At 45.5% G+C, this 27,288-nt stretch overlaps 2 protein-coding genes across 2 annotated transcripts in view; one reads left to right on the top strand and one right to left on the bottom strand.

Annotated features, from left to right (window-relative positions):
• Positions 1-356: 356 nt before the first annotated feature.
• Positions 357-9,543, bottom strand: EIF3K (eukaryotic translation initiation factor 3 subunit K). The gene is made up of 8 exons (XM_063140133.1): positions 9,433-9,543; positions 7,703-7,801; positions 7,203-7,323; positions 6,294-6,368; positions 4,532-4,598; positions 3,924-4,001; positions 2,444-2,569; positions 357-483 (listed from the first exon to the last, which is right to left on the bottom strand). The coding sequence occupies exons 1-8, from the start codon at positions 9,489-9,491 to the stop codon at positions 452-454; spliced, it is 657 nt and encodes a 218-aa protein (XP_062996203.1). The 5' UTR covers positions 9,492-9,543; the 3' UTR covers positions 357-451.
• A 2,703-nt stretch (positions 9,544-12,246) lies between these two features.
• The window catches only part of MAP4K1 (mitogen-activated protein kinase kinase kinase kinase 1), a 38,948-nt gene continuing 23,906 nt past the window's right edge, over positions 12,247-27,288 (top strand). Inside the window, exons 1-6 of the mRNA XM_063140515.1 lie at positions 12,247-12,405; positions 17,000-17,057; positions 20,847-20,937; positions 21,241-21,305; positions 25,808-25,863; positions 26,307-26,354. Coding sequence (XP_062996585.1) covers positions 12,298-12,405; positions 17,000-17,057; positions 20,847-20,937; positions 21,241-21,305; positions 25,808-25,863; positions 26,307-26,354 — 426 coding nt within the window. The 5' untranslated portion in view covers positions 12,247-12,297. The remainder of the gene's footprint in view (positions 12,406-16,999; positions 17,058-20,846; positions 20,938-21,240; positions 21,306-25,807; positions 25,864-26,306; positions 26,355-27,288) is intronic.

Here is a 27,288-nt window from a genome sequence, read left to right as displayed (position 1 = left end):
GCTGTCAACCCCACTACGCAACAGTGTGCGTGTGTTGACAGCAGGCGTTTTTAAAGGATGGCACAAGGGAACTTGGGTCAACGCTGCCCACTCCATGCAAGGGGCCCCTTCCCAGAAAGACAGCTGCCAACCCTTTGGGAGGATAAAAGAAGGGAGAATCAAGCTCCAGATTGAAGCGGCAACCTCCCACACACACACACGCATGATGGTCTAGTCTTGGACCACAGGCCAAGACCTGCTGCTCTTTCCCCACAGCTGATACTTCCACAGCTCCCTCGCAGCCTTCCCTGCGCTGCACGACGCGGCTTCTTTCAGAGCTCCCCGCGGGCAAGATGGAGGCCGCAGCGACACAGAGGTAGAGGCCGGTTAGAGTCATTTATTGGCCGCACTCTTGGAAACATTAAAATAAATGCAGCAGGGTGATGAGGAAGAACTGCTGGTAGAAACCGCCTCACTGCGAAGAGGCCATGATGCTGGAGACGCCTGAAAGGAAGCAGAAAGAGGGAGAGATGTTCAGGATAAGGAGCTGCCATCGGCCAAAACAGACCGGTGTCTTGCCTAGAGTAGTATCGTGGCCTCCCGGTCAAATCATTTTCATTTCACTTATATTTCTATACCGCTCCATAGCCGAAGCTCTCTGGGCAGCTCACAAACATTAAAAACCATTAAAATACATTACATAAAGTACAAAAAAGTGTCTGCATAAAAACATATAGGTAACATACACATGGGCAACATATACCTAAAAGCAAATATACCAACTGTGCCCTTATCTGGATGGAGAGAGCCAAGCTACAGTTATCCATGCTCTGATAACCTCTTGTTTGGATTACTGCAAAGCGTTATACATGGGTCTGCCTTTGAAAACGGTCCGTAAACTTCAACTGGTACAAAACAGGGCAGCATGGTTATTAACAGGGACTGGCCGACGAGACCACATTACACCAGTCCTTTTCCAGCTTCATTGGCTGCCAGTCCAGGTCCAGGCCCAATTCAAAGTGCTAGTATTAACATTTAAAGCCCTAAACGGCTTGGGGCCAGGATATCTGAAGGAACGCCTCCTCCCATATGTACCTGCCCGGACCCCAAGGTCATCCTCAGGGGTCCTTCTCCGCGAGCCCCTGCCAAAGGAAGTGAGGCAGGTGGCTACCAGGAGGAGGGTCTTCTCTGCTGTGGCACCCCGGCTGTGGAATGAGCTCCCTAAGGAGGTTCGCTTTAGATGCCAGGTGAAGATTCTCCCAGCCTTTTAACAGTCTATAAATAAATTTTAACCTGGTGTTTTAAATTTGTAATTTTGCATTGCTGCTGTTTTTATCTGGTTGAGCTTTTATATTGTATTTTATATTATGGTTTTATACTGTTGTTTCATACTTTGAATGTTTTTAATTTTTGTGAACCGCCCAGAGCTCCGGCTTTTGGGCGGCATAGAAATGCAATAAATAAATAAATAAACAAACTCCCCTCCCCCTTAAAACAGAGAGAGATCTTTCCTAGTTCTGCCTCACAAGATTTTTTGTTGGGGATTAACCTTGGCGGAAAGCAGGCACTCCACCGCTGAGCTCTTCCCTCACCAGCAGCAATGCAGTAGCTACTCTGAGTGATCAAGAGAAGAGGGACAAGTGTATGTATGGGGCAGGAATGCCACACACCCTAAGGCAGAGTATGGAACGATCCAACTTTGACAGCCTCCCATTCCACTGCATAGCAGCACTATGACAATAACACTGTTTGAAAACCAAAGGAGGCAGAGCCAGGGACTTCTGTAATTTTTCCCTGAGTCCAGGGAATTGTGTGGAGGATATTCAGGGAATTCCCAAGATATGTACAGGTTATAAACGGGGCCGTGCCATTGTCGTAATTCTGCTGGAGGGAAAGGATGTAGTTGTGCCTGCAGAATTCAGCTTCCTGAGAACCTGGGGGTCTGATTTTTTTTTTAAAAAAAAGATTTCTAGTCCTTTTATGCCAATTATGGTTTATATTTTTAAAAAACTCCCCGTTACCAACACATTAATAATGGATTTCTGCACTGTGTGTGTAAGTAATAATAATAATAGCAGCCTTTATGGCTATACGACAGGGTCTTGCTATTTACTGTTTTACTCTGTACAGCACCATGTACATTGATGGTGCTATATAAATAAATAAATAATAATAATAATAATAAACATATACTTGGATGTATAGCCAAGTGTTATATGTAGGAAAGGTTACTGAGTACAATCTTCAAAGCTTGGGAGCAGAACTTCAGTGCCCAATACAGAATTAGCAATATACAGAGTAAGTAGATTTGTTCAATTTGCATAATTTACATACAAATCACAGAATTTAAATTTAGTTGGAGCACAGCTTTCATTTTTAACTGCACAGAACACACAACCTTCGTTTAGAATGGAAGGAGGAGGATAAAGCTGGAATGGGGGAGTGAGTAAGAGGAGAAACTCACTGTCAAAGTCTATCTTCTCCACAATGTTTTTGGGTTTGATGCTCTCCTCCTGGTTGCAGATGAAGATTGTCCCAGGCTCCGTCTCCGTCCATCCATACTTGCTCATCCAGGACTTCAGCTGGTTGTCTGCAGAGAACAAGAGGAGGGTCAAGAGAGTGGCTGTAGGGTTGGGTAGAGGAGGGAGAGGCAAGGGATTATGAAAATTTCTGCCTTTCCCTTCAAGCAAGTTCCCAGGGCAACTTACAAAAACAAACAGACCAGAAGAAGAGTTAACAAAATACGTTAAAAGGAGTAGAATTCTAGAACAGTGCAGAACTGCGAGCAGTGAAAACAGCCTGCACTAAACAATCTGGGAAAACAAAGAAGTAGTAACAAAATTATATCCAAAATCAGGGTGCTACCACTGAGAAGGCTTTTCACATACCATGTAGCAATTTCCAAGGTTTTACCCCCAAATTGGGCAGAACCCCACCCATTCACTAGTGAAGAAAATACACAGGACTTCTTTCTCTTATCTACCCCCAAATGCCAACATGCCTCCCTCTCCTCCACATAGCCAGCTGGGAGTTTAAAAAAACAACACCAAGCTGCCAAGAGGTCTAGGAATAAGGCTTAGAGCACAATTCTATGCATGTTTGGAAAGAAAAAAGTCCTAAGACTCTCAGCATTCCCATGCTGGGTGTTGTAGGAGCCTTTTTCTGTGTAAACATGTATAGAATTGTGCCCTTAGTTATTTACTTTATCTACAGAATTTTTATCCAACCCTTCAACAGACAAGGCCCCAGAGAAGCTTATATAGTACCTTCCAAAAGACCATGACAAAGGAAAAAGGGATAGAGGTGAAGAGGGAAACAAGCACACCCAGGCACCACTTCTTATAGATGATGAGTTCAACTGGGAAATGTTTAGGGAGAGGAGGAGCAAAATGGAGCCGGCCTTTCGGCACAGCTGATGAGAGCGGCCTTGTTTCCCATCTCACCTCCCTCTGCTGTAGAATTTCTAGGGGAGCCAACTGATTTATACCTGACTCATCTTGGATTAAAAAGAAACTGTGGAAAAGGGATTTAAATAACCCCCTAAACTGCTCAGGAGATCAGGCTGGGACAGACTGGATCTCATGAGGAGTCAGGAAACGCAACCAGTTTGTGAAGCAAGCCAAAGGATTTATTTAGGGAAATTGGGGAAGGGAAATAGCAATGAATTAAAAAAAAAATACAAGAAAAGCAATCACAAATGTTCACAAGGAGTCTCACTCTCACACCCTCTCTGGGCAGAAAAGTAGTTACAAACATTCAGAGAATTGCACACAAACCCTCTGAAGGTAGAAACGCTTAACAACTGTGCAAGCCCAGCCCATCAGGAGTTGGGAAACCGAGTTTGATGTAGTCCATCCCTCTATGGCGCCCAGGCGTGTCAAAACTCTCTGGTGGATACAGGTGATCTGAAGGAGGACTACATATCCATGTTAATAGCCACTCACCTGTGAGGTCACCCAACATCTTTGCCAGAAGCCAGCGGTCAATGTGCTGATACGTTATCCCCACCACATGGCAGATGACTGCAAAAGGACAAGGCGACAGACTCAAGAGCCATGATTTGAACTGGGTTATGAAAGCACAGGTTTCAGATACTGAGTTAAGGGAAACCCTGGTTATTCTTAACCATGGTTAACATCAGAGCCAGTAGCCAATTTATCAGTGGCTTAAGGAGGGACCGATTAGCTCTGGGAAGTGGCTGCAGGATGGAGCACACCCTATATAAAACTACAGCTTTACAAATGTTGCTGCTACTACTAAGGGGAATGGGAAGAGCGCACACACTCCTGCGCTAACAGAAACACAGAGACATCTGCTCTTTGACGTGGTTAAGGTGGGTCAGTTCAGAGCAGGGGGAGAATGGGAAGGTCAACACTTATGCAAGGCAAGCATACGTCCCTCTAATCGTTCTCGACTGGCAGCATTTAAGTTGAAGTACAGTGTTCCTTCGAAGGGGCGCTTCTTTTTTGAAGTCAAAAGAAGGGAGGTCTATTAATATTAACGTTATTAGAATGGGAAGGAAAAAGAATGAAGTAGCAGTGAGCACACTTACATTTCCTTACAGAATCCTCAAATCCAGTGATCCCATCCAGGAGATCCATGTTCTCATCCAATGCTTGCTAATTAAAAAAAAAACCAGAGACAAGAGGAGATATACCCTGGTACAATTTTGGGTTCATGGCAGAGAAAGTATTGCCTACTGCTCCATCCTAATATTAAGTTGGGAGAAGATAATATTTATTACTGTTTCAGACTAAAAAACACAATTTTAGAACATCAGTAATCAGAACTTAAGATGGATAGCAACATAAAAAGTAGGAGCCTTGCTGGATCAGGCCAAAGGTCCATCTAGTCCAGCACTCAGAGGCCAACCAGCTGCCCATGGGAAACGCACAAGCAGGACATAAGTGCAACAGCACCCTCTCACACACGTTGCCCTGCTACTGGTGTACATAGGCTTATTGCCTCTGATACTGGAGGTAGCATATAGCCATCAGGACTATAGCCTTAGCCTCCATGAATTTCCCCAATCCACTTTTAATGCCATCCGAACTGGCTTTTAAAGCCACCCACCACAAAACGCTGAAGAAATGGGTCACTGCTTTGGCAGCTACCTGTCATATCTATGGATCTAAGGCAGTGCCTTATTCAGCAAATGTTTCCCTGCAGTGTCTCTTTAATAAGGGGATTGTCTAATTCTGCTAACTGCTGGTAGTGCAATAAAGGTAACACTTCTTTTAAACATATATTTCAGTGATGTCCAGTACTTGCTCTTTTTTCGTGGAGGTTATTACACAGATAATTTTCTACTGTAACCATCTTTAATAATTATTATTATTATTATTTATTTATTTATATAGCACCATCTATGTACATGGTGCTGTACAGAGTAAAACAGTAAATAGCAAGACCCTGCCGCATAGGCTTACCTTCTATTAAAATCATAGTAAAGCGATAAGGAGGGGAAGAGAATGCAAACAGGCACTGGGTAGGGTAAACAGGCACAGGGTAGGGTAAAACTAACAGTATAGAGTCCAAACAGCATCAGGTTTTAAAAGCTTTAGGAAAAAGAAAAGTTTTTAGCTGAGCTTTAAAAGCTGCGATTGAACTTGTGGATCTCAGATGTTCTGGAAGAGCGTTCCAGGCGTAAGGGGCAGCCGAAGAAAATGGACGAAGCCGAGCAAGGGAAGTAGAGACCCTTGGGCAGGCGAGAAGCATGGCATCAGAGGAGCGAAGAGCACGAGCGGGGCAATAGTGTGAGATGAGAGAGGAGAGATAGGCAGGAGCCAGACCGTGAAAAGCTTTGAAGGTCAACAAGAGAAGTTTATATTGGATTCTGAAGTGAATTGGAAGCCAATGAAGAGATTTCAGAAGTGCAGTAACATGTAGAATAGTCACTTATGTATACACTCTTTTTAAGTTATTTACCTGCTTCATAGAAATTAACAAATGGTCAGCATAAATGGATACTTTGCACCTTCTGCACAGGTAAAAAACTGATACTGCCACATTGGAGGAATAAACACTCACCTCCTACAAAGCAATGGATTAAGGACCTTGTCATGCCTTCAATATTTGAACAGGTGGCATGTAGACACCACTTTCAAATGGATAGGTACTTGGATATTTGGCCCAGTTTTGTTGAAACCAGCATAGAACTGCTACAAATTTGTATGCATTTCATAAAATTCTGTATATTAAAAACAGAAGAAATAAACCACCACATTGGGAGCCACTGGAAGGGCCAGAGGCGCCATGGGAAACCCCGCTTCACAAACACAAAGTACTGTTGGCAACAGGTAAGTTTGGCTTACCCAGAATGCTTGGAAGTGGCAGGTCTCCAGCAGCTCGCCCAGGTATAAGATCTGACGGATTGGTCTCTCCTCTTGCTGGAAGGAACAGGGTTAAGGAAAGTGGCAAATGAAACAGGGGAAAGATGTGAGATAACCTTTCTTGGCAGAAACAGCTATGTAGCTGGGGGTTAAAGACAGCTCTCGCATCCAACAGATTGAAGCTTTACTGTTCTAGGATGGTGACAATTTATGCAGTAGTTTCAGAGCATCTATTGTGCTTCACATACATTCCCTCAGTAATTCAACAACCAGTATGTGGTTATTAGTACGTTCCCAAGCTCAAATGGAAGTGCTAGGGTTTACCTTTAAAGCCCTAAATGATTTGGAACCAGGTTATCTATTGGACTGCCTCCACCCATACGATGCTGCACACATTTTAAGGCAACTTCAGAGTTCTTCCTTGTGTGTGCTGATTAGAGCACAAGAGACAGAGTCTTCTCAGTGGTAGCCCCACAGCTATGGAGCTCCCTTCCAAATGACTTATGCTGTGCTCCTTTGGTACAGGCAGTTAAGTAAGAGCTCTCTCTTCACAGCTGCCTTTAAACAAGGCTGAAAATGACTTGATCAGAGCAGCTTTTTTGCAATATATGTGTTTCCAAAGTGCTTAAGTATCTATCCTTTCTTTTGATCTGTGTCGCTTTGTGAAAGCACGGCTCTGAAAAGCTGCTCAGGAATACTTTCCAATAAATAAAATCTTATTAAGGTAAATAAAATAAAATCCTATTAACACTGTCCCCACAGTGTAGATGGAGGCTCAAGTGTTGCCTAAAACCACCTACAAGTTCATGGCTGGGTGAAATTGGAATCCTGGATGGATTGAACCAGCCTTCACCTTAATGTAACACTGCCTTTCCTCTTGGACAAGGATACATGAGCCTGGTCGATCATACACTTGCAGAGCGTGAAGTCTGTGTGAGGCAGGTTGGTCAGCGCTTTCAAGAGGATCTGGGCCGTCACTGTGGTTTGGAAGAAGGCAGGATTAAACTGATACCTGGAAGAGAAAGTGAAAGTCTTGTGACTCCAGGCAGAAAAGAGTATGAGCACAACCCAGGGAAACCTTTAGCCTAATAGGCCTGGCTGCTGTAATAGGCCTCTCCCACTGTATAAATACAAGATCTATAGCACCAAGCGCTTTAATCACTTCTGAATTTTCACACCACACTTGTGAACCACTTCACTGACATACGCATTTCACAGATGAGCAGTTGAGGTCAAGTAGTCCTTCAGCAAATGAGTCATGATTTGAACCCCAAATTAGAACTGCTGTAGCAAAACTGGCATGAAGGAATGGCAATATTTTTTTGTCCATAACCTACTTGGAACTGTGCCAGTGTGAGATTCTCTGAATCTACAGGCAAACGGTCACTCACAGTTTGAGAACAGCCAGGTTCGCCTCCAGGTCATAGGCATTCTCCTTAGCTTGGGTCTCCACATAGCGCTCCAGTGTAGCCAAGTTCTCTGGGTTATACCTGAAATGCAGGAAGGGATGGAATAGCTGTGAAGAAGTACCAAACTAGGAGCCAATGGAGTGTAGTGGTTTGAGTGCTGGATGTGAACTGAGAGACCCAGGTTCAAATCCCTGTTTGCTTGGGGGGGTGGGACTTGATGGCCTTATAGGCCCCTTCCAACTCTACTATTCTATGATTCTTTGATCACCTGCGGCCAGTTATCTCATAGATTTGTTCTAAGGATAGTGTATATGTATGCGTGCAGGAGAACATCTATGCTGCTTTGAGCCCCTTAGAGAGAAGGAGGAATAACAATGTGATTATTATTATTATTATTATTAATTGCATTTTTATACCGCCCAATAGCCAAAGCTCCCTGGGTGGTTCACAAAAACTAAAACAATTCAAAGTGTAAAACAAACAGTATAAAAACATGATATAAAATACACATTAAAACAAATTAAAACATACAAAGAAGACAAAAGGAGACAACAACCTACCTGTTAGATTTCCATTCTACCTTCACCCAAATGCTCCCCTTCAACATGCCAAACATTCACCACTCCCTGCGCCGTAGCTCCCCTTCCTCAATCTATGTTTCCATACCCCAATGCCCTCAGAGAAGGCTGCCAGTGCACCTGGTACTGCCTGTTTCTCATTCCAAACACTGTGCCACCTCAGGCTGAATACCACGGAGCATGTGCAGAGCACTTTCCTCCTCTAAAGGAGGCTGTCCCTAAGACCGCAGGCGCAGCAGCCTTGGCTCAACAGCACCTAAAGCCCCACTTAGGTTTGCTGCCACTAACGCCACGGTACTTAAGCGTGTCCAACTTCAGTCAGATCGGTGTTACAGTGTTGAATTAATGAAGTCCTGCTCATTTCTACCACATGAGCTGTTTGTCATGGAATTTGCATACTGAAATATTATGCTTACACTTATATTCATCTTTGGTGGGAATGTCAACAGGTCGAAACTTTTTGGTCAAAGGTTTTCCAAATCATTACAAACATTATTCAGTTGAAGTAGAAACTGATCCAGCACTGGCTCTACTTTCTATTTTTAGGAATGCCAATAGAAACATTATTCCCAAAGCCTTGGTTACCCATTTGCTGGTTGCAGCCAGGTGGGAAATTGCCCAATTCTGGAAAAGCGACAGACCTTTTGACCATCAACGGTGGTTTGATAAGACCTGGAAACTAGCTTTAAATGACAAATTGACACAACATAGCAGGTTAGCAAGAGGAGAAATAACATCAGACACATTTGTGGAAAACTGGTTGGACTTTTTCCACATTTATTAATATGAATCCTGGCGAACCTAGACACCCAATGACTCAGGAATCCTTTTGGTCAGAGGTTCTAACTTAACCTGCATCTTTTTCTGTACCAAGTGCTTATTGAAGGAATGAACACCCATGCTTTTTTATAGTGGTGCTGTGGGAACATTTATATTGTTGCTGAGTGTTTTCTTTTACTCTGTGTGTTTATTGTATTTGTCCTTACTTGAAAATCAATAAAAATAGTATTAAAAAAAAGGAAAGAAATATTATGCTTACAAGCAAAAGAAATATTATGCTTACAAGCTTTATGAGCTTTGTAAGTTTTACCCCTGCTCAACCCCTCCTCCGTCAGCCTTCTCAGGCCAATATACCTGTCGATGCCTTTCAGCAGCTTCCCCACGTTCGCCCGCATCTGCTCGAAGAGCGCCATGGCACGCGGGACCGGCGGCTGCGGCGGCGGCAGGAAGGCCGCAGTTTCAGGGGAGGAAGCGGAAGGACCCGGAACAGAAGCCACTTCCGGCGGAACAGCCGCAGAGTTCCGCTTCCGCCGAGGCATGCTGGGACCGTGGAGACGCTCCCCACACCATAGAGACGGCCGGCGCGGGGTGCGCATGCGCTAGAAGCAAGCGCGCGGAGGAAACTCGGGCGCCACATATAGCCCCAAGTTCTGACCGCGCCCACGTAACAAGCCACGCCCCCCTAAGCTGGTGATTGGTCAGTCTGCCTCCACCCGCCCCCGCAGCGTCTAGGGCGGAAGGCGCGCTGGAAACTGCCCCTTCCCCCCACCGTTGTAGTTCTTCTGGCACGAGGACTAGAAACTTTAGGGGTTTGTTTTAGATCTAAGTGCATGAGAACATAGTGTTCTTAAAGCTGTTTTTTTAAGATCAAAAACAACTTGCATAGCTTTAGCACCAGCAGTAGCAGCCTTGGCCTCATATGGCCTTAAGCTAGGGTGACCCTGTGAAAAGGAGGACTGGGCTCCTGTATCTTTAACAGTTGCATAGAAAAGGGGATTTCAGCAGGTATCATTTGTATATTTGGAGAACCTGGTGAAATTCCCTCTTCATCACAACAGTTAAAGCTGCAGGAGCTATACTAGAATGACCAGATACAAAAGAGGGCAGGGCACCTGCAGCTTAAACTGTTGTGATGAAGAGGAAATTTCCCCAGGTTCTCCATATATACAAATGACACCTGCTGAAATTCCCTTTTCAATACAACTGTTAAAGATACAGGAGCCCTGTCCTCCTTTTCATATGGTCACCCTACTTAAGCAGAGCCATCTTGAACGTTGCTAGATTGCAACTAGTTTGCAATTAGTTTTATAGTGCAATCCTATGCGTATCTACTCAGAAGTTAGGCTTGTTGAATTCAATGTGTTTTACTCCCAGGCAACGGGGGTATATACCCTTGCAGCCTCAATTATGAGCCAGCCAGGATGAGGAGGCTGAGCTGTAAAACCCCAAGAAGTGTGTGCCACTCTCGGGGTGATCCAAGACCTGCACCCCACCGCCCTTGGGTTCCAGGGTACCAGCCCCTTGGGATACTTAACCAGGGATGGGAATGGGGGAGCATGTGCCCAAAAAAAGCCGAAAGGAAGTGTTTGTTTAGGGTCTGCTCTTGGGGCAGCCAGGATTGGTAAGTGGATTCTGGGGAGCACTTTGTAGGATCTCAACAGTACCACTAGACTAGTGTGTTGGACTGCAACTCCCAGCATTCCCAGAGGCTGAGCTTGCTGGGAGTTGCAGTCAAACACAGCTGGAGGGGAAGGCTGTACTGATGTTACATCAGGGAATGTTAGTCTGCGAACTTGCTTGCTACTCACTCAGCCTGTATCTTTTGTTAAAAAGACTTGCCTTTAGGGTTAATAAGCCAGGGTCCCTGAGTTAATACGTCAGGCCTGGCTCCAGGTTTTGGGGGACCCTTTTTAAACTGCTCTTACTGGGCGGGTGGTGCTCCCCCCCCACTTACTTGTGGGGCAGACTGCATGTGGTGGTTGTGGGGCATACTGAGTAGAGCTCTCAGCCTGCGCTGTATTTGGCAGTGCTGCCATCTGAATTCCACTGGCCCCAATGTGCGTACTCCATGTAATTCATATTTCAGTGCTGATGAGTGTGGGATAGCCACGCCGGCCTGGGCCAAGAGCTCTGCTCCGCCTTTCCCCAGGGATTGGTGCAGCTTGACTGCAATGATGCCACACACACAGCTCCTAGCCAATGTGCCTGTACTCTCCAGCACCACCATGTGAATTATAGCAGCTCCAACCCTGTACATTTGAGCGTGGGGTCAGATCGCAGTGCCACTGGGTGTAGGTGCATCACACAGGACCTGCCACCCCTCCCTCCTGGGTCCCTGCCACTACACAGCTGAGCCACATCAGGGGTGGACCCTGCTAAGACCTTGGAATTACCCCAAGGATGACAGCTAGTGGTGCCAGGAGTGTAATAAGTAGTGTAGCCCACTGAGCAACAACCCCCTCAGGGAAGTGCACATGCATTGCACACAGAAGATCCCATCCCTGACATCTGCAGTTAAAATAGTGGGCAACGTTGGGGTATGTGTATATGAGTGTGCATTGCCTGACCCCCAGGAACCACCAAGGGCCATACTCCAAACGGTTATCATGGCAGCAGAAAATGAGGCAATTTTTCAAGGAGATGGTGCGCTCCCGGGACAGTGATTCTGCTGGCAAACAAAATCCCCACGTAGCTGGTTTCCTTGCAGAGTTGCCATGTTGCATAGCGTCAGGAGGTCCCCTGCAAAAACAGCTGTGGGAGTGGGGGGCGTGGGGGCCTGCATGTTGCCCACCCCTGCATTAAAAGAATTGGGTCACAGGTCTCTGCCTGAAACCCTAGAGAGCTACTGTCGGTCAAAGCAGGCAATACTAGATAAATGGGCAGGCTAAGATAAATGGTTTGTGTTAGTATATGACGGCTTCCTGAAAGCCATGTGAATCTCTATCACCACCTGTCCTCCCAAAGGAAACCATCCCCGTAAAAGGCTTAAGGAAAAGGAGAGCTGCGCAAAAACTACGTGATCTTTGTATCCCCGTTTCAGGGCCCTCTCGGTTGTCTAAAGGCCGTAGAAGAGCTCACACCAGCCAACCATAGTTCAATTCAGGAAGCAGAACCCTGAGAAATTTATCAGTGCTCTGACCACATTGCTGCTGACGCCTACGCGCACAGAGGCACAGGGTGTGCAACCTCCGCCTTGCGCGGGGGGAGAAATGCTGAACAATGGATGCCCAAGAAAGAGCAGCTCTAGATATTTCCACCAGAAACCCCCAAGACGACTTTGAACTTCTGCAGAGAGTTGGCGGAGGGACCTACGGTGAAGTTTATAAGGTAACCACACCGTTCCTTCCTGGAGTATTGGTGATTGGTGGCATTTGGGTTGGCACTTTGGGAAACATCTTTTGTGGCTGTGTGTTCATCAAACCGAGTTTTGTTTCAGGACGTGAGACATTAAGCAAAGAAATATCAGGCTTAAAACAAAACAAAGAAATGCTTTATTTTTTTAAGGTTCTGTGTTCACCTGTGGAACTCATGGCCATGTGATATTGGGACAGCTGACAAGGGGCTTATTGATCACGTTTTTATCCCACTTTTCCTCCAAAAGGCAGCATATATTGACCTTCCTCCAATCTTACCTTCACAATGATGCTGTGAAGTAGGTTAGTTTAAGGGCTAATGTCTGGCCTGGGTTTCCTTGCAGCCCAATCCTATGCATTTTTACTCAGATGTAAGTGCACTATAGTTATATTATGTATACATACTACCACCACCACCCGGAATGTTTACATATGATTGCAACTCAAGTGAATTTGTCTGATCGCCCTTTAAAGCCATCTAAGTTGGTGGCCATTATTATACCTTGTGGTAATGATGAATTCCATCGTTTAATTGACCGGGGAGAGGGCGGAATGGAAAACTAGGAGGAAGGACAGTGAAGTGGCTGGCAGCTTGAGCAGGGAGCACTCTACACTGCAAATTTTTGTTCTAGATCCTAGAACAAAATAATGTACTCCTGATCTGAGTACTGATTCGTATGTTGCCAAAATGGCACCGTTGACGTACAAGGAGGAGGTGCTGGCAGGCTTGAGGGAGCCCCAAGGTTTGCAGCTCAAGCAACTGAAGGTATATGCACATATACATCTGCTATAGCTATGCATCTGTCAATTGCTGATCTCTTAGTGTTCCTCACCTGTAAAATATGAGTATTAATTTGTTGCTGGAGGCACCAGATTTCTGTGCATCTCTACTGGTAGTTTTGCGTTATAATTCCTGATTTATAGTAACTCATACAAATTTGTATTTGTATATGCAGCGTATGGCTGATGGGTTGTGGCAGGTAATTGACACTCCCACTATTTTGCACCTGGCTCTGATTTGTTCTACTAAAAACAAGTAGATCCCAGAAGCCCAAAGTCTGCTCGCCCCTGTCTTAGGGTATGGCTTATAGACAGATCTAAGCTTCAGTATCTTTTTCAAAAAGAAATGCACCCATTTTCCTGGGAGATTCAAAGGGTGGTAAGAAGGGAGAGGGCCTTTTTGATGGTGGCCCCTGATTGTGTAGTGCTCTCCCCTGTGATGTTCATCTGGTGCCAACATTAGATAGGGTTGCACTCCCCTTAAAAGACCAAGTGTGTAGTCTGGGTACGCTGAAAAAGCCCAGGCGACTGTGATGTGCATTTTACGGGTGTAGGCTCCTACACAGCTGCAGCCCTATCTAGAGAAGATGGACCTTGCCTCAGTTATCCATGCAGTAATGATGTCCAGGCTAGACTACTGTAATGTGCTGTACGTGGGGCTGACTTTGAAGACAGTTTAGAAACTTCAGTGGTGGAGAATGCGACTGCCAGAATGTTGGCGGGGGATGTGAGGAGATTTGATCATATGACACATATACTGTACCAGCTGCACTGGTTACCAGTGTGTTTTCCAGCCCAATTTAACATGCTGTTTTTGACCTTTAAAGCCTTAAACGGTTTGGTGCAAAATTACTTGAAGGACCGCCTTCACCAGTATCAGCCTGCTTCACACTTTTAAGGTCAGTGAGAGAGGCACTTCTCATTTGCCCACCTGTGACAGCAGTTAGGTGGGTGACCACATGAGAGGGACTTTTTTTCAGTGGCCCCACACCTCTGTAATAAGTTGCCATCAGGGGTTTGCCAGGCTCCATCATTGCAGACTTTTAATGCATACTATTTTATCCTGGCCTTCTCCTAATATGATTGCTGTTGTGATGGGTTTTGTAGATGTTTTATTGCTGTTTTTATCGCTCTTAATATCGTACCAGTTTATGAGTTTATTGCTTTACCCTGCCTTGGGGAGGGCTTCTGCCCTGAAAGGCAGCCAAGAGATACTTTAAATAAATAAAATAATAATAATAATGAATTTATTTCTTGCCCGCCTCTCCATTTTGATCGAGACGGGGAACAATAAACGATAAAACACATAACACTCAATTAAAACATAATATACATTGTTAAAAACATCCTAAAACAATTTTAAAACATCTTAAAATTCCACTGGATAGGTCTGCCAGAAGAGATCAGTCTTTATAGCTTTCAATAATAATTGAAAATAAATAAATAACTAAATAAACAAACATTGGCATCCTTTCGGCACTAGCTAAAGACTTTCCCCTTTTTGCAGACATTTGATGGTATATGATGGGTCTTCATGCATCTGTTGAATTATTTACTGTTGTCCCTGATGTTTTATAGGATGCTAGTATTTTAGTGGCTAATAGGTTTTACCTGTTTTACATTTTGTATGTTTTAATTTTGCTGTAAGTTACCTTGAGTCTTTTTTTGTTAAGAAAGGTGTCTAAGAAATCTAAATAATACTAATAGTAATGGTCTGGGAAGTGAGGATTGAATAATTGGGGTGTGTGCAGATGTGGCTGAAACTCTCATTGTTCTACAGCAGTGCTGGGGAACGTATTACTCTCCAGCTGTTGATGGACTGCAATTCCCATCAGCCCTAGGGTGCTTTTAGAATGTTTTTAACAGTGTATACTATGTAGAGCGACCATATGAAAAGGAGGGCAGGGCTCCTGTATCTTTAACAGTCGTATTGAAAAGGAAATTTCAGCAGGTGTCATTTGTATGCATGTAGCACCTGGTGAGATTCCCTCTTCGTCACAACAATTAAAGCTGCAGGTGCCCTGCCCTCTTTTAAATCTGGTCACTCTAGTATAGCTCTTGCAGCTTTAACTGTGGTGCTGAAGAGGGAATTTCACCAGGTTCTCTATATATACAAATGACACCTGCTGAAATTCCCTTTTCTTTGCAACTGTCCTCCTTTTCATATGCTCACCCGAATACTAGGTTTTTAATCAGTTGGAGAGGCGGGTAAGAAATATATTATTACTGTATTATTACTATTATTATTATTATTGCATCTGCAAGAGCTGTTCTTCTTGGTGTTTCTCATTGCCTAGAAGTTAGTGCCTCTTTCCATCTGAAATTGTGAGGATATTGAGGGGAATTAATATCCTCAATATCCTAACAATTTTGCATGTGGAAGCACCCCTTTCTCCCTCCCTCTGCCAGGTTTGTTCTCCTGGGCCTCTCTGAAGGTCGTGATGGTTTGGATGGCCTCCCCCACCCCCCAAATGTAAGGGGCGGGGAAAGATCTTCCCTTAAGAGCCTGGATGATAACATCAAAAGAGCTGAGCCCTGCAGCTGTATCCTCTGCCAAATCTCTTTGCTGTTGAGTTTTCAGCTTGCATTCTGCTTCCTCTTTCTGGCTTTCCCTCCCAAACTGGGAAATGCATGTTGAGCCAAAACAGTTAACAGAGATTCAAGACCAGATCTCCTTTCTGTTTATGTTTTTGTAAAACCAAAAACATATACACTGATGGAGATGGGGGGAATTTGGATTGGGACCGTGCCCCTAGAGTAGGCAGGGTTCACTTTTCCACTGCTCCGTTTTCCCAACGAAAACAGCACCCCACCGCTGAAGTTGCTATTTATCCTGTTAGGGGGAAAAAGGACTTTTGCTCCTCTTTCCCTCAGGCATATGATTTTACATCCATTGTTCTGCTGGTTCCCACTTTTCAGCTCACTGCCTACTTTGTCCTACTTCTTTCAAGTCTTTTTCCCCTCCTTCCTTGGCTTTCCAGACTCCCATATCTCTGTCTCTTTCTCTTGTCAATTATCCCAACCTGCAATATGGGTTTGGCAAGGTTTCCTTTCTCTCTCTCTCTCTCTCTGGGCATGTCTGCCCCTCCACTAGGGTGACCCTATGAAAAGGAAGACTGGGCTCCTGTATCTTTAACAGTTGCATAGAAAAGGGTATTTCAGCAGGGGTCATTTGTATATATGGGGAACCTGGTGAAATTCCCTCTTCATCACAACAGTGAAAGCTGCAGGAGCTATACTAGAGTGACCAGATTTAAAAGAGGGCAGGGCACCTGCAGCTTAAACTGTTGTGATGAAGAGGAAATTTCCCCAGGTTCTCCATATATACAAATGACACCTGCTGAAATTCCCTTTTCTGTGCAACTGTTAAAGATACAGGAGCCCTGTCCTCCTTTTTATATGGTCACCCTAACCATGCCTATATCCTGGGATCATCCCTGTGCATCCATATGACACACAGGGGATCCCAGGAGCAGGCAGAGACGATTCCTCCATTTGCCTGGGATAATCTTTAGGTGAAGAAGGGGTCTCTCCCCTCTCTCACACACACACACACACACACACTTGTCCTTTCCGCAGTTTCTGGTTGCTTTCACATAAGCTCTTTTTTTCTGAAATTCTTGTCCTCTGTTCACTTATTTTTGAGGGAGCACCCAAACGTTTTGTGAGGATATTTCTCTTATAAAAATTGGGAAAAGAAATAATTGTGAAAGGAAATCAGACGTTTTACACATGTAGGTATATTCCATTTTTACCATTAAAAAAACCCCAACTCTGTATTTTCTCAGGCAAAAAACAAGGAGACGGGGAAGCTGGCTGCTATCAAAATTGTAAAGATGGAGGCAGGTGAGTGTGAAAGACCACAAGGCCCTTTTTCATGGGGCCGTTATTTCCTAAACAGAATCCACGTCTTCTTACATCGGGGTGCAGAATCTGATGCCCAGGGGCAAATCTGGCCCTCCGGGAGTCACAATATGGACCTCCGAGGTTCCCAGATGGCCGCACTCCCTCCCCCTCAGCCACTGATCAATGGTTTGTGGCTTCTGTGCATTTCTCCCATTCTAAAAGGTTGAAACGCCTCTCCTAAAGCTTAGTTACTGGCAGTGAGAGCTTTAAACTAAAATATGCTGGCATTTTTTGCACCCTCCCCACTCCGGTTTGCTTTCAGGCCTAGAATGCGGCCCCCGAGAGCCACTCTGACATGGAATTCGGCCCTCAGGGTGAAAGAAGTTCTGCACCCCTGGGGAAAAAACACAATGGGCCTCAAATTTACCTGAAAATACACTGTCTAACTGGGAAATTGCACCTGCTAATGCAAGAGGCACAGGTGCTGCTTGACTTTACTCAAACACGAGGTGAAGGCACTCTGTATATGCTCAGAAGCGGAATATTTTTTAATTCTCAGGGGATGGAGAAATGTGTTTGGGGCTAAGCCCCGATGAATTATGGCTCAAATTAAGTGTGTCAGTACAAGCTTGTAGAGTGTCCTCTCCAGACGGTAGTCTGGAGAACGTAACCATGAGCCTTCCTGAGGTAATTTTGTTCAGAAGCAAACTGGAAAAACTGGTGGCTACGAGGGAGGGGGGCTGGCTCCCTCGAGAAAGATTTAATAATAATAAAGATGATGATGATGATGATGATAATGTGTATTTCTAGTCCTGGTATTTGTGGAGCCATAAGGGGAAACACTCAGGCTAAATTATACCCAATTGCTCTCAAAGAAACACCCTTGACATGACACTAAGTGTGTCCCTTGAAGTTGCATCTTTGATTCTTTAAAAAATAGTTAATAGCCATCATTGGGGAGGGGGAGATGTTTGGGACCATTGTGCATGGGGAGGAAAGGTTCAACTTTACCCCTTTCCTCCCATGGTCTCAAGGAAACCCCCCACCCACTCCATCTTTGCATGGCTGATATTAGCTCCATGAAAGATGCTAAGTAGGAAGACGTCAGCCTGCACCTGACTTTCAGTATTCTGGCCAACGAGGCATTGGAATAAGTGACAAGCACGATGCCCTTACTTTTAAATTTAAAAAGCACACCCACACCAATATGTAATATGTAATTAGTTCACTCTCAGTGTATTAGGCTACTGAAGGGGTCCCCAACCTTTTTGGACCCATAGGCACATTTGGGATATTGGGAAAGTGTCATGGGCACCACCACAAAATGGCTCCTACAGAGGCTGTGACTAGTCACATAATGAGTGCCATGGAGGCCTGGCTAGTTGAAAGTGAGCTAAAGATGGCGGGAGAAATCGTGAAGGAGGAGGCTGAAAGAAGGGGGAAATAGCAAGGTTAGAGGCTGGAAAGGGCGAGAGACTACCCTAACATTTCCCAAGGTTTTTATTTAAACAATTTTTTTTGAAGGGGGCAATGGGGGAGAGCTTCGGGGATGCCGTTGGGGGTGCCCCTTGGCTACTGAAATTTGGGTTATTATTATTATTATTTATTTATATAGCACCATCAGTATACATGGTGCTGTACAGAGTAAAACAGTAAATAGCAAGACCCTGCCGCATAGGCTTACAATCTAATAAAATCATAGTAAAACAATAAGGAGGGGAAGAGAATGCAAACAGGCACAGGGTAGAGTAAAACTAACAGTAGAAAGTAACAGTAGAAGTCAGCACAACATCAAGTTTTAAAAGCTTTAGGAAAAAGAAAAGTTTTTAGTTGAGCTTTAAAAGCTGCGGTTGAACTTGTAGTTCTCAAATGTTCTGGAAGAGCGTTCCAGGCGTAAGGGGCAGCAGACGAAAATGGACGAAGCCGAGCAAGGGAAGTAGAGGCCCTTGGGCAGGCGAGAAACATGGCATCAGAGGAGCGAAGAGCACGAGCGGGGCAATAGTGTGAGAGGAGAGAGGAGAGATAGGAAGGAGCTAGACTGTGAAACGCTTTGAAGGTCGACAGGAGAAGTTTATATTGGATTCTGAAGTGAATTGGAAGCCAATGAAGAGATTTCAGAAGCGATTTCAGAAGCGGTTTTTAGCTGTTTTGCATCTATCCTGTCCAGCCCAACCTGGTGGTTCCTGAGGCTCCTAAGCCCAAATATTTCTGGCTTTGCGTTTGGGACTTGGGCAATTGCTAGGGCGAGCCTCCCTGCCGGAGGGATGGAAAGGAAGAGAAGGTGGCCAGAAGTTGTGTGTTTGGGACTGCCTCTTCCCAGCCCTGTTGTTTTAAGGTGGGGAACCTGAAAATAGTGTTTAATTGTGTTTTATTTGGGGGTGGGGTGGATTTTAATTGCCACAAATCACGTCTGCAGAAGAACAGGAGGCCAAGAAATGATTTGGTAAAGGTGGTTTCTGTAAAAGGTGAGTGAAGGAAGGATGATCATTGCAGAGAAAAGAGTGTGGAAGCACGCTGTGTTTTCAAATAATAAGTTTCAAGATCCATGTCTGCTCTTACGTTTCCACCCCTGTGATGTAATTTCCTTCTTTTTATTCATGTGTCTCCCTTTCCTCCTGTGCATATGCACTTTTAAATTTCCTCTTTATTATTTTTGTAAAATAAAAAGAAAGAAGGAAATGTCATCCCTTTCGAGAGAACGCTAAAAAATGTATTACGCAAATTGCACTCCTTCTGTAAATAAATGATTGCATCTCTTGGAAATTCAGGAACCATGTGACATCGTAAGGGGTGGGGGCACAAATTAAACTTAAAACCTGCCAGTTTGTTGTCTTGTAGTTTAGACTTCTAAGAACTTCACAGCTATCACCTTTCTTTGGGGAATATTGCAATAATAATTGGAAGAAAGGAAAGTGTCTGAAGGCAGTAGGCAAACACAATTCAAACCATGCTCTAGTACTAAGCAAACCTTAGTATTCTATGGGCCAAACTGGACTTGACATTAATTACATGAATGCAATTGACATTCATGGTTTTTTTTTAATGTAAAGAGTCTTTTGTAAATCGTTTTAAAAATGTAAATAGGTCAGTGGGACAATAGGGTTGGGGAGAGAGAGTTTAAACCTTTCTTCTCCTTCTGTGGTCCTAACAAAAACCTACTTCCCAAAGCTGTGAAACTCCCCACCCCCCTCGCTTGCATGTAGGCACATTTCGTTTGCCCCTGAAGGTGTCTTTGAATTGAATGACATTTTTTTTTTAAAAAAAAAGGTGCAGTCTTATGCATGTATAGATAGAAAAACTTTCTACAACTCCCAACTCTGCTGGCTGGGGAACGCTGCAAGTTTTAGGATTTTGTTCTGTCTAAAATATGCATAGAATTGCATTTTAGGAGTATTTTTATTCCACTCCTCAACCAAAAACAGTGCTTTAAAGTGCTTTATAACAGTTATAAAGCGCTTGAACTGCTTTAAAGCGCTATAAAACTGTTATAAAGCGCTTTAAAGCAATAGTGTAGATCCGGCCCCAGAGTGGCTTATAAGTAATTTGTAAAAGAAGACAGTCCCTGCCCGCAGGCTTACAATCTAAATAGACACAATGCACAAGGAAAAAGGAACAGGGAGGGAAGAGGAAAAAAAAGTTAAGTTCTTCAGCAGGGCTGGTGGAGTGGCCCCTGCTCCCATCACAGTACAGCCAGCTGAGAAGAGGCTGTCTATTCTTGCTGATTTTAGTATGGCTGGAACAAGTTCTTCTGCACTCTGAAAAACGCCTTCTTTTCTCCTTCCCTTCCAGATGATGACTGTGCCACTATTCAACAAGAGATCCTCATGGTGAAGACCTGCAAACATCACAACATCGTGGCCTATTACGGGAGCTACATCCGGTGAGAGAGCTTCCTCTGATGATCGGAAAAGGTCCCCCTGCCGGCTACGCCCCTGGCCAGGGCCAGCCCTTGTCACTTCACTGCCCTATACGGCTTCACCTCACAATTGGAGGGGTGTGACTCAGAGAGCCCCTTGCAATGTCACAGGGAATCCGTGGGTGCAAAATGTGAGCGTGAGTAGAGAGCCGCACTTCAGGGCTGCTGGTGTGACTGAGGGGCGGTGGGGCTGAACTTCCCTCGCAGTCCTCTGTCACACACTTGGCCTTGCCTCAGTATGAGCCCTCTCCTCTGCTGTCTCGCTAGGTATAACAAGCTGTGGATTTGCATGGAGTTCTGTGGGGGAGGCTCTCTTCAGGACATCTACCAAGGTAAAGTGGATTTCCCACCCAACCTGTGGACAGGTGGAATCACACAAGATGTAGTACTTCCTAAACCCCCAACTCCCAACAACAATATTAGCGTGGCTGTGAGAAGGAAGGACTTGATCTTTGCTCTGGGCCAGAGCTGGGAGAAGGCAAATCTCCAGATGTATGAGACTTCAACTCCCAGGAGTCCCTGCCAAAATGGCCAATGGTTAAGAATGCTGGAAGTTTAAGACCAAAACATCTGTCCTTGCTATGTTCTATAACTCATAGTTAAAGCTGTTTCTTTAAAAGGCAGTGCTGGCTAGAAGGTGCTTACTTAAATGAGCATCGATGGCTTTTGATGGCTGGTGGTTGCTAGCTACTAAGCACATTCCACCTGTTGGGAGGGTGGCTTGCAGGGAACAGATTGGCCATTTGAATGTAATGGTTGCAAGGGAAAGAAATCTGAGCTTTTGCAGTTGGCTGGTTGGCAAGCAACCTCGATGGGGGTGGTCATGGGCGGGATTCACGTACATGCTCTTGCGTGTGTGTTTATATTTGCAGGGGGAAACGGATGCTGCCTTAAAGACTGGCATCATGGAGGTGCTGCAAGTGGAACAGGGGGAGGGGGTTTGCAGCACAGCTGGAAATGAGCCAAAAAAGCTAGTGGGCCTGATCAAGCCTGCATCCTGCTTCCTTCCAGTTCAGTAAATGAGAGGCAAAACCTCCCTCGAGGGAGTGGAGATGCAAATGTAGCCCCAGCCCCACATCTCATCCCCTGGACTTGGCTTGTAGCACATTTGATCGGAGGGCCAAAAGAGAGGAGATGTGGGACTTTTGGGGGAAAGGGACGTAGCTCATCTGCTTTGCATGCAGAAGGGTCCAGGTTCCGTCCTGGCATCTCCAAGTAGAGCTGGGAATGACTCTCATCTGAAACCCTGGAGAGCTACTACCAGTCAGTGTAGACGTTTCTGAGTCTGACTTGGTAATGGCACTTTTGTATGGTAAGAACAGAAGAAGAGCCCTGAGGCTGGATCAGAACAAGAGTCTATCTAGTCCAGCACTCACTCTATTCACACAGGGGCCAGCCAGCTGTCAAACAGGGACCAACAAAGCAGGACGTGGTCCAACAGCACCCTCCCGCCCATGTTCCCCAGCAACTGGTGCACACAGGCTTATTGCCTCTGATACTGGAGCTTGCACTTAGCCATCAGGACCAGTAGCCATGGATAGCCTTCTCCTCCAGGAATTTACGCATCCCCCTTTGAAAGCCATCCAGATTGCTGGCCATCACCACATCTTTTGGTAGTGAATTCCACAGTTCGACTGTGCACGGTGTGAAGGCCCGTTCAAGTCTCCCAGCATTTCATTTCAACTTCAAAGCAGCTTCCCAGGGCTGGGGGCTGGAGGAGAAGAATCCCAGATTTTCCATGATGTGTCTCTTTTGACCCCGAGTTCCTGGGAATGCTGCCAGGACTAAAAGATACAAGAGGTGTGTGTGCGAGAGAGGCGGGGGGGGGGGGGCTCCTTCTACACTTAAGGGTTATCCCAGGAAAATGGAGGGATTGTCCCTGCCTGCCCCCAGGATCCCCTGTGTGGCATTTGGATGCAAAGGAACGATCCAGGGACAATCCTGGGGGAAAAGGCAGGTGTAGAAATGGCCAGAGAGAGAGAGAGAGAGAGGGATGGATGGATGGATGTGGTCTGCCAGCTTAAGCGATCCCCACCCCACCCTCTAGTTCAAGAGTATAAGAAGAGCCCTGCTGGATTAGACTAGGGTCCATCTAGTCCAGAATACTGTTCACACAGTGCCCGACCAGCTGCCTGCAGAAAACCCACAAGTAGGCCTCCCACTCATGTTCGACAGCAACTGGTGTGCATCGGCATACTGGAGGGAGAATATAGCCAGCAGGATTAGTAACCATTGAGAGCCTTCTCCTCTAGGAATTTATCCAGCTCCCTTTTAAAGCCATCCAAGTTGGTGGCCATCACTACATCCTGTGGCAGCAAATTCCGTAGTACTATAGGCTGTGTGAAGAAGTCCTTCCTTTTATCTGCCCTGAATCTCTCACCCATCAGCTTCATGGGAAATGACCCCATTGGGTTCTAGTATTATGAGAGGGGGATGAAAAACGTCTCCCCATCTACTTGCGTGTGCTCTTTAGGAGGTGGGGAGATCAGAAACCAGGCAGCCAGCTTTGAAATGAAGAAGTGAAACAGCGTGTGGCCGGGTCGCTTTCTCTACCGTTTCAGCCGCCACCGCCACCTGTCCCAAAGGAAGGGACCCCCCTCCCCGCCCAGCTGGAGTCAGATCATGAACTCTCCCCCATCTGCTTATATTGTTTTGCACCGTTGAATCTGCTTCTGCTCCTCACAAGGAGGGGCAAAAAGCAATGCAAGACGCTGATGCTCCATCCTCGCCTGGCCACTGGAAAGGATTTTGCTTCCTCCCATATTTACTGACCTGGCGCCTAAGAACTTCTGCAGAGGCCCTTTTGAGGGTGCCTGCCTTTTTGGTGATGGCATCCCAGTTACAATCTAAAAGGAAAAGGGATTGCGAGGAAGGAAGGAAAGAAGGAAGGAAAAATACAAAGTTCAGGCACTCGTTTTTAACTTTCTTATCAGTGTTCTTTCTGTTAGGGCAGGGCAGGGCAAAACATGACTCCCTGCAGCTGTTCTTTCTCTGGCCAGTGTTTCGGGCCAGGGTGGACTCCCCCTTGGCTTGGTGTTTTTTCCTGGGAGTCAAGGGTACAGCTGCCCAGTGTCCCTTGGCTCTCTAAAAAAGAGACCTATGACTCTTTTTTGGGCAACCAGGATGATCAGGGGTCTGGAAACAAAGCCCTATGAAGAGAGACTGAAAGAACTGGGCATGTTTAGCCTGGAGAAGAGAAGATGGAGGGGAGACATGAGAGCACTCTTCCAATACTTAAAAGGTTGTCACACAGAGGAGGGCCAGGATCTCTTCTCGATCCTCCCAGAGTGCAGGACACAGAATAATGGGCTCAAGTGACAGGAAGCCAGATTCCAGCTGGACATCAGGAAAAACTTCCTGACTGTTAGAGCAGTGCGACAATGGAATCAGTTACCTAGGGAGGTGGTGGGCTCTCCCACACTCGAGGCCTTCAAGAGGCAGCTGGACAACCATCTGTCAGGGATGCTTTAGGGTGGATTCCTGCATTGAGCAGGGGGTTGGAGTCGATGGCTTTGTAGGCCCCTTCCAACTCTGCTATTCTATGATTCTATGGTTCTATGACTGACTGATCAATGCAGTTGGATTGAATGAATGTCAATGAACGCAGTGATGCAGGCACAGACTTTGCTGCAGTTAGGGGAATGAGGGTGTGGGGCGGCAAGCTTAGACCAGGGCTGGCCTGGGGTTCTTTGCTGCTCTGGGCCATTTAAAATTTTGCCCCTCCTCCTCCTCCTCCTCCTCCTCCTCGTGTCTTAGCGTAGGCAGAGAGCACCAAAGGACCTCGTGAAACTATCAAGAGCTGACCACAACACTTCTTTCTCGTTTTCATGTTTAATATCTGTCAGTTCTTTACTTCCTCCCCGTTTGCAACTAACTGCATCTATTGTGGTTGAAGGAGATCAAAAGCTTCTTGGTTATGACTCTTGGAATGTTGGGGAGGGTGGCATTTTACCATGGTGACACCAGAAAAATATATATTGTGGGGGCAACTTTGTCCCACATGTTCGATTTCTGAAAGATAAACAGTGGTATATTTCTTATTAATGCTCCCATCCTAAAGATATTTTGTTTAAGGGACATGCTGTTGATTTTGATCGAGTTAACTTTTCAAGTAAGCAAGCTTAGCGTTGTCTCTGCACAAGGCTTTTATCATGAGCTCGTGATTGTTAACTCACAGTTCACAGGTCCTTTTCACAACATTGTCAACTTCTGATACCTCTCCCATCATTTTCAAGCAGGAATCTGCCATTTTATAAGTCACTGAAAAAGCGGTAATAAATGTAAGTCGTGCAATAGAGCATGGCCATCTGCTGGCGGTATAAATGAAACACATGGGAAGGAACGGGCAGAAACAAGGTGGGGGCGAGGGGGGATTGTGTGAATTGTGCCAATCGTAAACCCTCAAAGACTCTGGAAGACAAAGCCCAAGTAAGTTTGCAGGGTTTTCGCTTTTGTAGAGAAGCCCTAGGACTGCAAACTTATTTTAATTTGCAGTTTATGATTCAATTATAATTTGTATGTGAAAATTGCCTTACCTTCCTCAGGGTCCAGGAATTGGGGTGGGGTGGGGTCAGATGGGTGCGCTACTTAGTGGGGGGTTGCCTGCCCATCACCCTTCCTGGTACCACCTATGGCACTACATGGGTGTCCCAGAATGGAATCCCAGCCATAACCCATGCTAGAGATAGAACCTGGGACTTTTGACAGGTAGAGCATCTAGGGTACCTACCACTGAGCCTTTCCAGGACTTTCAGAACGTCAGCTCTATGGCGTGGGATGGGGAGCTCCATGTAGAGTGGGAGAATGTGCTCACAGTGTCCCTTTGCCTTTGCAGTCACTGGACCCCTGTCAGAGCTCCAGATTGCCTACGTGTGCCGAGAAACGTTGCAAGTGAGTAAGAACAGCCAGACCTGCCTTCTACCAAGTCTGTCTTTCTCAGGCTTCCCCATGTTGGTGCCCTTCAGATGTGTTGGACTACAACTCCCAACATCCCCCCCAGCCAGTTACTAGGAAATGACAAACATTTTTTTAAAGTACATTTCGTTTGTTTTTAACCGAATTGATTTATCTGAGCGGCAAGCATAGCGCATGCTGATATTTTTGTCATTTGACAATTCATGGATTGAGTGTTCTTGCCAAACGCCTTTGGCTGCATGCAATCAACTGCCGCCTCCCCGAACCTGGTGTTTTCCATCATTCCCAGTGGCTGAGGATTATGGAAGTCGTAGTCCAACGTATTTGGAAGGCATCAGGTTGGGAAAGGTGGCTAATTGGCTATTGTACCAGTCAGATTTCAAGGACAGCCAGATGCATAATGTTCTTTGTCCTTCTAGGGTCTGTCTTATCTTCATAACCAAGGGAAAATCCACAGAGACATCAAGGTAATAAGAGGGTCCTTGGCATACAGGGACTGCACCATCCATCTCTCTCTTTATGACCCCTCCCATAACCCTAAAACTTTCTGCTGGAAGTGACGGTGGAGGGTTGGTTGCACAGTAAAATTCATGGGCAGAGTTATGCTGATTAGTAAAAAATAGCCAAAGGCAAGGGTGGAACCAAGTAATCTTCTACAATAATATTATTAGTAAAAGTTTTATTAAAGTGCCAGGTGCCTACGCGTTTTGAACACGGTTGCGTTCTTCCTCAGGGCTTTATCTAAAAAACAAAGAAATCCTTTGTATCATAATATTTACAATTAGAGGCATTTTCCAAGTATATGTACCTTAAAATTTTATAATATCTAGTTAGAAAAACTTTTAAACAATATGTATAACGAGACATACAAATTGCAAACAAAAAAGGGTTGGTTGCACAGTAAAATTCATGAGCAGAGTTATGTTGATGACGGACAAAAGGATGGTCCTTTCCCCCCCACGCAATGCAGAAAGAACCTGCAGCAGCCTTCTCCAACCTGGTATCCTCCACATGTTTTGGGGCCACAACTCCCAGCATTCCTGACCACTAGCCATGCTGGCTGAGGCTGATGGGAGTTGAAGTCCAAAACATCTGGAGGCCAACAGAGTAGGGAGGCTGACTTTGCCACCACAAGATGTGGCAGTGGCAGCCACCGGCTCAGAAAGCTTTTAAAAGGCAGTTGAATTCATGGAAGGGGCTATCCGTGGCTCCATGCCGTGATGGCTAAATGGAACCCCCATGTCCAAAAGAAGTCCACCTCTGGACACCAGTTGCCTTCGTGCCCTGCTGGTTGGGCTTCCTGGAGACATTTGGGAAGGAAGATGCTGTGCTAGGAATGGCAATGGATGTGAGCCTGGGGAAGGGAGAGGAAACTCTTCTGCGGATTGGAAAGGCAATGAG

The sequence above is a fragment of the Elgaria multicarinata genome, chromosome 13 (assembly GCF_023053635.1).
Source record: "Elgaria multicarinata webbii isolate HBS135686 ecotype San Diego chromosome 13, rElgMul1.1.pri, whole genome shotgun sequence".
Classification (NCBI taxonomy): Eukaryota; Metazoa; Chordata; class Lepidosauria; order Squamata; family Anguidae; genus Elgaria; species Elgaria multicarinata.
This window is presented reverse-complemented; position numbering and strand designations above follow the sequence as displayed.

Excerpts from the sequence above, each read along its gene's own strand:
- EIF3K (XM_063140133.1), bottom strand. The coding sequence starts at position 9,491 with ATGGCGCTCTTCGAGCAGATGCGGGCGAACGTGGGGAAGCTGCTGAAA. Across the intron at positions 7,324-7,702 it reads AACCTGGCTGTTCTCAAACT|GTATCAGTTTAATCCTGCCT; the intron begins GTGAGTGACCGT and ends TTTCTCTTCCAG. Across the intron at positions 484-2,443 it reads GGAGAAGATAGACTTTGACA|GCGTCTCCAGCATCATGGCC; the intron begins GTGAGTTTCTCC and ends GCTTCCTTTCAG.